Source organism: Thalassophryne amazonica, chromosome 2 (genome assembly GCF_902500255.1).
Source record: "Thalassophryne amazonica chromosome 2, fThaAma1.1, whole genome shotgun sequence".
Lineage (NCBI taxonomy): Eukaryota > Metazoa > Chordata > Actinopteri > Batrachoidiformes > Batrachoididae > Thalassophryne > Thalassophryne amazonica.
The window spans coordinates 7,079,184-7,089,342 of record NC_047104.1 but is presented as its reverse complement, the minus strand read 5'-3'; the positions used below and the strand labels follow the sequence as shown (position 1 = coordinate 7,089,342).

The window sequence follows — 10,159 nt, the reverse complement described above, 5'->3', positions numbered from 1 at the left end:
TCTTAAGTCTGGACTTGAAAGTCTCCACAGAATCTGACTGTTTTATTGATGCAGGGAGATCATTCCACAGAATAGGGGCACGATAAGAGAAAGCTCTGTGACCCGCAGACTTCTTATTCACCTTAGGGACACAAAGTAGTCCTGCACCCTGAGAACTAAAGCCTGGGCCGGTACGTAAGGTTTAATTAGGTCTGATAGGTAGGGAGGTGCCAGTCCATGAATAATTTTATAGGTTAGTAGCAGAACCTTAAAATCTGATCTCACTGGGACAGGAAGCCAGTGAAGGGATGCCAAAATGGGTGTAATGTGGTTGTACTTTCTGCTTCGTGTCAAAAGTCTGGCTGCAGCATTTTGAACCAATTGGAGAGTCCTAATGCTAGATTGTGGTAAACCAGAAAATAGAACATTGCAGTAGTCCAATCTAGAAGAGATAAATGCATGGATCAGGGTCTCAGCATCAGCCATAGACAGGATGGGACGAATCTTCGCTATATTTCGCAGGTGGAAGAAAGAAGTCCGAGTAATATTTCTAATGTGGAGGCCAAAGGACAACGAAGGATCAAAATCTTCTAGGTTCCTCACTTTGTCAGTGTGATGTATGACACACGAGCCGAGGCTGAGCGTTAACTGGTCAAATTGATGCCGATGTCTCACTGGACCAAGAACCATCATTTCCAACTTCTCACTGCTGCAAGGCAATCTTCTAAGGATTTTATGTGAACAAGATTACCAGTAGTCATCGGCATGTATAACTGAGTATCATCTGCATAGCAGTGAAAGGTAATCCCAAAACGCTGCAATATGTGCCCAAGTGGAGCTATATAAAGGGAGACAAGCAGGGGGCCTAAGACAGACCCCTGTGGAACCCCAAATTTCATGTCAGTAAGGTTACAGGTAGTGTTACTGTACAAAACACAGTGAGGACGACTGGTCAAGTATGACGTCAGCCATGCAAGGGCACTCCCAGTAATCCCAAAATGATTTTCCAGCCTATCAAGTAGAATATGATGATCCACTGTATCCATTTGATACAGTGGATCATGGCTTATATTAACACATTTCACACAATTCACTAAAATTAATAAATTGTTGATCAAACAGAACAAAATCCCTTTCAGCTCTAATTCAAGTAACACATACTAACAATGTACATGGTGTGTGATTGATCTCCAGTTGAACTGGGACCATACAGAATAAAAATTTTTCTTGGGGGGGGTGACAAACTGTCATTGTAATAGTTACTGTTCTTCCCATTTAGGTCATGGCAGATTCATTGATTGTGATGAATCAGTTTTTATTTTGATTATTTGGGGAACCTGATACTGACCAGCTCACACGTGTGAGCAGAGGTATGCAATCAGAGGGAGAGCAGCCTACTTTGACCAGTTAAATGAATAATTAGACACACTTTAGAATACTACAATAAGCTTAATAGTGAGGAAGATTCTTACAAAAACATCAATATACCATTAGCATAAAGGCTTATTTTCTGATAAGTGGGTGTCTTTACCCCTTTAATATCATTATGCTCACATAAGGTTGCACATTTTGATCATTTCATTTTAACTCCATCATGGTGTCAACGAGACAAAATTACTAAAATTGCATCACTGTCCAAATACTTATGGCCGTGAGTGTCCATGGTGCCGATGGATGAATAAAACACATCAGTTCAGTAATTTCTGTTGTATGGTCTAATTTTGCTCCCTGAGGAAAAGACATAAGCATAAGTTATGCTGTCAAAAGTGAAGATGACTAAGTTACTGACACACTAACGGCTGTGACCAACCGACTGGACCACAGACTGCTCGGGTGTGTGCGTGTGGTCGATACTCTGTCATTTCTGAGAACTTTTACATTTAACCATGTTGTGATTCTGCAGCTTGGTTACAATGTTCACTATAACGACTGCGGTCTGAACAGCTTCACTGAGAACGTACAGCATGTTTTACACGGACAACACCAACATACTGATGTCACGTAAGAATGTTTTGAAACAGTTTATATAATACAGACATTAAAAAAGAGCAAAAGCAATAGAAGAAGGAGCGACCAGAGAGAAATGAAAGAAGCCACCAGAGAAGCTCTGTATGTACAGCGTCATACTGCCGAACCTTAGTGTGGACATGTGAGAGAAAAATACAAAGAACAATGATCCAGAATAACATCTGTAACGACGGGAGAACGATGTGGAAACAGAAAAGAACAGAAAGAATGACATGTGCAACTCTACAAGTTTTATAATAAAAGCGTGACACTTCAGCACCTGCTGTCAATCAACAGAAGCAGGTGCCGGTGTTGGTGTTGAGGCTGGAGATGAAGTGATTGGTGTTGTTGGGGTGTTTTCGGTTAAACATGAAGAAAGCACTTTTTTCCCTTTTTGTTTTTTTGCTGCCAATTAGCCACTGCCCAACATCTTTGTGGCACGCTGGTTAGCCTCGTCAATCCGGGTCTTGTTGGAATCAGCCTGCAGAGAAAACACAGCCTGTGAGCTCGGGGTTTTCACAAAGTGAGGACTTGAATTCATGTCCTCATTACATAACAACCGCACAGTAACACAAAATTAAAATGCTTGATTTTTCACTCTGACTTTACCCAGACAGGGTTTAATGTGCATATGTCATCTCTGACTAAACCTGATTCTCTGATTATCATGGTTTGTCTTTCGGCTGCCCCCCACTTGTGCCGTGAATCCAGTACAGACTTGATTTGAGATTTGGCACACGTTTACATCATGGGCCATGTTTTGGTTTTGTTGGTTTGTAGTTCTTGCCAAGTATTATGATTCTTCTCCTTATTTGCAATTTTACAGTAGTGTTCAGAATAATAGTAGTGCTATATGACTAAAAAGATTAATCCAGGTTTTGAGTATATTTCTTATTGTTACATGGGAAACAAGGTAACAAGGTATGAAATTGGGCTATTAGTAAAAAAGTAGAAAAGGGGGTGTTCACAATAGTAGTAGCATCTGCTGTTGATGCTACAAACTCAAAACTATTATGTTCAAACTGCGTTTTTAGCAATCCTGTGAATCACTAAACTAGTATTTAGTTGTATAACCACAGTTTTTCATGATTTCTTCACATCTGCAAGGCATTACTTTTGTTGGTTTGGAACCAAGATTTTGCTTGTTTACTAGTGTGCTTGGGGTCATTGTCTTGTTGAAACACCCATTTCAAGGGCATCTCCTCTTCAGCATAAGGCAACATGACCTCTTCAAGTATTTTGACATGTCCAAACTGATCCATGATACCTGGTATGTGATATATAGGCCCAACACCATAGTAGGAGAAACATGCCCATATCATGATGCTTGCACCACCATGCTTCACTGTCTTCACTGTGAACTGTGGCTTGAATTCAGAGTTTGGGGGTCGTCTCACAAACTGTCTGCGGCCCTTGGACCCAAAAAGAACAATTTTACTCTCATCAGTCCACCAAATATTCCTCCATTTCTCTTTAGGCCAGTTGATGTGTTCTTGGCAAATTGTAACCTCTTCTGCACATGTCTTTTATTTAACAGAGGGACTTTGCGGGGGATTCTTGCAAATAAATTAGCTTCACACAGGCGTCTTCTAACTGTCACAGCACTTACAAGTAACTCCAGACTGTGTGTCTTGAATGTTCCATTTTCCTCAGGCTTTCAAAGAGAAAAGCATGTTCAACAGGTGCTGGCTTCATCCTTACATAGGGGACACCTGATTCACACCTGTTTGCTGAGTGAATGCCACACTACTATTATTGTGAACACCCCCTTTTCTACTTTTTTTTTTTACTAATAGCCCAATTTCATAGCCTTAAGAGTGTGCATATCATGAATGCTTAGTCTTGTTGGATTTCTGAGAATCTACTGAATCTACTGGTACCTTGTTTCCCAGATAACAATAAGAAATATACTCAAAACCTGGATTACTCTTTTTAGTCACATAGCACTATTATTATTCTGAACACTACTGTACTTGCATGGTGTTTGTTTTTGTGTTCTTATTGTGTACGTTTGGGTTCAGTTGTTTTGCGTCCTTCATAACCACCCTTAAAATGTCTCCTAGTTGCCAGACTGTACAAGATTCTGCCCTGCTCTTTCGTGTTTCTTCTCACTATGCTTTTAATTCCGTGTTACAGACCCTTTGCTGCCATTTTGGATTCCTGTTTTTCCACATCCTTTCATGGACTTTGTTGCTATGAGATTTTCTGGTTTGTGAGCTCTGCCTGGTCACCCCCAGATAGACTGCAGTAGCTGTTTGGACTGATTACTGTGTGCCTGACCACAGCCTGCTTTTGACCATTCTTCCTGCCTGCTGTTTAGCAGCCTACTACTGTTAATTATTTATTGCGTTAAGAATGAATCAGTTTTTCCTGCCTTTCATTGTGGTTCTCTGCACTGGGGTCCTTGTCTATTACAGTTTTACACCAGATAGCAAGAGAGACAAATGACTAACAACAGCTGAAACAAACTGCTTCTCATGACATTTTCAACACAGATACATATTAGGCCATGGAAGACTCCATTAAATTTTGAAGGTGATCTGGATCCGGTTCCAGATTCTGGATCACGTTTCACTTTATATAGGATGTGAAGGATTACATCAAAACTACTTCACGGATTCTCACCAAATTTGCACCACAGATAGATATTAGGTCATGGAACACTCCACTGAATTTTGGAGGTGATCCAAATCCGGATTGGTGGACATAAAAAAAATCTCTGATTGCACTTTTTTATACTTGTGATCCCCCATCATCCTTTTCCTCAGCGTACTACGTGTCTGAAACATATCAGAGCAGCTCCCAGCTCCTAAGAGGGACAGAGCTCTCGCTGGATGGCTGTATTTAAGTTGTGACTTCTTGAATTTACTGAACATTTCTTCCCGTGCTTTGCTCAGGTTAATTCTATTCAGCAAATAACACGTTCTGACCAATAAAATCCAGAGTTGATGTTACTGTTACATAGAGAGTTTAATGTACCTTCTCCATGATCCTGTCAATCTGGCGGTTTTGGGTGTCAATCTCCTGACCCATGTCTAGGGCCATGTGACGAAGATTGCCAATGATCCCGCCCACCTGCTCCAGATTCTCATCCATCTCATTCTCTCGGGCATCATCTGTTACCCTGTAATGAAGAAGAAGAGGAGCAGGTGGAAATTGATGCATTTTCTTTTCTGAAAGATTGTGTGGTTGCTCCCTGTTGTTCTGTGCCGGAATCATGAACTTTAATGAACAAGACGGTAAAATATTCCATTATGTGCCAAGTGCAATTAATTTGGAATAGGTACACATACATTATGCTTAAAAAGAATTCTTCAGCACCAATAAAATACAACAAACACATCAAAGTGTACAATTATTATAATCTTCAAACAGCCATCTTTGGTTCACACAGCACAACAAACAGCACTTTACGTGTACACACAAAATATTTGGGGGATGATACATTAATAATAACATACATAAAAAGGACATCAAAAAATATAGAAAAATAGGGACAAGAGACCCTGAAGCCCTTTGGTCAAAGAGTGACTTTGACCAAATAACGGGAAAGTGACATTAAACAGGTTATTTGTATGTATTTGCCTAAAATTGTTTACCCTACTGGGGGGGGGGGAGAGAGAGACACCATGGAGATTCAGTTGGAAAGTCCAACTTACCAAGGCCAAATAGTCAAATAGTTGAGATTTTTGCCTGGAGTTTGCCAAAAGGCACCTGAAGGACTCTCAGACCACAAGAAACAAAATTCTGTGGTTTAATGAAACAAAGATTGAACTCTTTGGTGTCATGTTTGGAGGAAACCAGGCACCATCCGTACAGTGAAACATGGTAGTGGCAGCATCATGCTGTGGGGATGTTTATCAGCAGCAGGAACTGGGAGACTAGTCAGGATTGAGGGAAAGATGAATGTAGCAATGTACAGAGACATCCTGGATGAAAACCTGCTCCAGAGCGCTCTTGACCTCAGACTGGAGTGACAGTTCATCTTTCAGCAGGATAATGACCCTAAGCACACAGCCAAGATATCAAAGGAGTGGCTTCAGGACAACTGTGTGAATGTCCTTGAGTGGTCCAGCCAGAGCTCAGACCTGAATCTGACCGAACATCTCTGGAGAGATCTGAAAACGGCTGTGCACCGGCGCTCCCCATCCAACCTGATGGAGCTTGAGAGGTGCTGCAAAGAGGAATGGGCCAAACTGCCCAAAGATAGGTGCACCAAGCTTGTGGCATCATATTTAAGAAGACTTGAGGCTGTAATTGCTGCCAAAAGAGCATGAACAAAGTACTGAGCAAAGGGTGTGAATATGTACATGATTTCCTTTATTTAAATTATTTTTAATAAATTTGCTATATCAATCAATCAATCAATCAATTTTTTTATATAGCGCCAAATCACAACAAACAGTTGCCCCAAGGCGCTTACATATATATATATATATATATATATATATATATATATATATATATATATATATATATATATATATATATATATATATATATATATATATAATTTTTTCATGTTGTCATTATGGGGTGTTGTGAGTACAATTTTGAGAGATAAAATTAATTTCATCCATTCTGGAATGAGATCAAATGGAATGAATAAAATGAGAAGTGTACAAAATGGCACTGTTTTTTTTTTGGGGGGGGGGGGGGCAGAATGATTCAAGGAAAATTACATTTTTCTTGCCTGTAGGCAGCCTCTCAAAGAATGTTTATGTAACATTAGAGAAAAAAAAATTGAACAGTTTTTTGCCCTTCTTGGGGGCCTGGAGAGGGGGGCACAGGGATTCAATCAGAAAGTCCAATATACCATGACCACACAGTTCCCATAAAGATTGTCTGTACCATGTTTCAGAGAAATTCTGTAAATGACTTTTCAGAAAATCATCAGACGACTCATGGGGTTCCATGAATCCCGATGGCAATAGTCCTATGGACCTTAGTCCAGTGGACTAAAACTAAGATGCATTTGAATAATGAAGACATTTAAAAATATTTTCATGATTATTAGCTTAATTGATATATTGTTACTAATTGATCTTGGCCAAGCGTCAGTTACAAAAATGCTTCAATATTTAGAGTGTGTTCTTCTGAATATGAAACAAGCTTAATTGTGTCCACATGGACCAACCACCTGTCACATACAGAACACAATACAGCCGATGTGAGATGAGTGGACTTTCTGTTTCTGCGAGTTCCTAACAATGAATGAAGATAACATTTTACTGTCGAATTTCTGCAATAATTAAGTTTGTTTTTTTTATGTAAAAATATTCAGTCAAGTTTTCATGGTTACATTCTTTACTCTTTCATGCAGACACACACAGAGATGAACACAAATCAGTAGAAATATGACAGCAAGTAAACATGAGTACCACTACATACACACAGGTGACTTTACCGGCGAATGAAGCCACCGCTGATGGCCATCTGCTCGCGCTCATCCACCACGCGTGCTCCTGGCTGGCTGTTCACCACTCCATCCTGGTTTCCTCCCCAGGCCTGACCCCCACCTTTGATCCTAACACACACATTCACTGGTCAGGATGCACCTAACCGTGCATGCAATACGTGTGTGTGTGGCAAATGGAAGTAAATGTTCACAAACATTTAAATATGTGTGTGCTTGTTACTAATTATCACCATTAAAAAAAGATAAACATGTTTTAGTGTTTGACAAATTATCATCAGGAATCAGGAATAGTCACATTTAAGTGTATTTGGGTTGAGTGCAGATCAGATTTGGGCAAAGTTTCCTTATTTAAAAAAGAAATGCTTTTAAGAGTAATTTTTTTATTTTATTTTTTTACATTTCTGCTGCTGTTTTATTTATTTATTCTCAGCAGGTCATGATACAAAGTGCACACTACAGAGCATCATAAAGTGAGCTGTCCGTGGTTCTGAACACAGCATGTTAATGTGGAATTACACATTTAAATTATTGTTTGTTGTGCTGAAAAAGTGACAGCAAGTGAATGAATAAATGAATTAATGTCTTGAACCAAAATAGAAGTGTGTTAGAGTTAAATTATAGCAGAATTTATCATGAAAATTGAGCTTAATGGATTTCGTTTCCTTCTAGTTGAATGTAAGTTAAAGGAAACTGACTCTCATTAACTGCTGTTCATGGCGCCTCCTTAACAACACGTTTTCTCTCACACCAGGCAACATAATGTTCACACATTTATTTCATTTCATAAATTTGCCACACAGTCAGTTATTTCTGTACTTCCATGTGTGTTTTAGAGAATGAGGTGAGGAGGATCAGGAATATATAACAGAAAGAATAAATTAATCTTGCCGTGTGTGTATATACATAACTGACAAACACCACCGCACATCATTCATGGTACTTTTAAGGTTAAGTCAATGTAAAAATATAGCCAGCAATACTCAAGTGTCCTTCTTAATAAAGGTTTTAATGACTCACGGCCAGTGATGCCAGTAACGCGTTACTTAGTAACGCGTAACACTAATCTGACCACTTTTTTTTAGTAACGAGTAATAACTAACGTGTTAATCTTTCCGAATCAGTAATCAGATTAAAGTTACTTCTCCAAGTCACTGTGCGTTACTATTATTTTTACATTGTGGGTCGATAGCAGCATTAAACTTGGTCCGTGGGCAGGAGGTCAGGGTTCGACTGAACTGCCCACTTTAAGCGAACTGTGAGCTTTTCATCCGCGGTTTTTTGCAGCAGGTCGACTCGTCCTGACCTCTTAAAGTGCAGTGACAACAGCACACCTGCACTGAGCTTTACAAAGACATTTTTATGCTTTTTTTTCTCCGAGCCGCTCCATATCTGCTGCTAAAAACAGCTGATCCTCCGCGACGCATCAACAACTAACACTATTTTCCACTCGGATGCACCTAAACTCTCTTTCTGAGGACCACATGATATGAAAATGCAATAAAAATTTCTTACCTGTAAATCTGGTCATGTTTTCTGCATAAATATATGTTATCCATTCTTTGTGCTCAAACGCCGAAGCAGGGGTGAATCCAGATGGAATGGGGGCGTGGGGTAGGGATGTGCCCCCCCCCACAACACCCCTAGATTAAAGGTCCAGTTTTGAAGCCTTTTTTACTACAACTACTAATACTACTTAAAATAATAATAATTTCGACAAGTAAAATGTTTAGAGAGAATTTAAATGTTAGAAAAATGTTAGAATGAATTTAATAGTTACAAACAATGTAGGTTAGAAAGTGCAAGTTTTACTGTTACAGTGCTGTTAACAGTTAACCCCTTAATGCCCATCGTCGTATATATGCTACAATCTCTGACTCAAATATGCCAAATATGCCAATATACCAAATTGACCTGTATGCCCGTTGTCGCAAATTTGCAACATACCATCATTATTATTATAACATTATAACAAAAAGTCATTACCAGAATACCCAATATTACTATCTAGTTTTTGTGCAAAAGTGAAATGAATAATCTCAACATTATTTACCATCTACTGTACTGTACATCTACTGTACCATCTACTGCACGTGGACATCAGCACTTTTTCGGCAAATTGAGACAGACGTGCGGAGGAATTCTGCACGTCACGGCGCCGTGATGAAGCGTCACAGAACATGTTCTGGCATGTCCAGGCACATCCACAATTTCTTGGATAATCACTCGACTGAAAAACCACCGACAGCTGTCTGAACGCCATCTCAAAGCCATCCTGTGAGACCAAAACGGAGGTGGTTTTGTGTCGGTCCAGCAGCGAATCCATCATGACACGCGAAGCGTCTGCTCGGCTTTCCATGACAAAATCTCTTGTTAAAAGTGAAATCTGCAGGAAAATGGGTGATGTCCAGCTCTTGTGATAACCAGAGGAAGTGCACACGATGGTCACGGATCCACAGAGCGATCCGTTTAGAAATGAAATGGTCATTCAGCCTGTCGATGGCAGCTGGAGCGCGGTGCGCCCCACAGCTGCTGTGGGCCATCCTTAAAGCGACAGTAACATCCCTTAATGTCTTTGAAGTCCATAAAATGTTCACCAAAAACCACCTGAATTTCTCGAATGGTGTCCACATGGATGTGCCTCACAATTTCTAAAAAAAATCTGATCAAGCAAAGCAGCAGTCTCTCAGCCATTTCCCTGACAATGAAAATCCGCCGAGGGGGGTGGACCACTCCTCACTCAAAGCCTGCTCACAG

General features: G+C 40.0%; 1 protein-coding gene across 2 annotated transcripts in view; it reads right to left on the bottom strand.

Annotated features, from left to right (window-relative positions):
* Positions 1–2,365: 2,365 nt before the first annotated feature.
* LOC117522080 (synaptosomal-associated protein 25-A-like) overlaps positions 2,366–10,159 on the bottom strand; it is a 71,367-nt gene continuing 63,573 nt past the window's right edge. For both annotated transcript variants that reach the window (XM_034183463.1, XM_034183455.1), the window contains exons 6-8: positions 7,394–7,513; positions 4,966–5,110; positions 2,366–2,467 (exon numbers count right to left, since the gene is read on the bottom strand). In XM_034183463.1, coding sequence (XP_034039354.1) covers positions 2,399–2,467; positions 4,966–5,110; positions 7,394–7,513 — 334 coding nt within the window. In that variant the 3' untranslated portion in view covers positions 2,366–2,398. The remainder of the gene's footprint in view (positions 2,468–4,965; positions 5,111–7,393; positions 7,514–10,159) is intronic.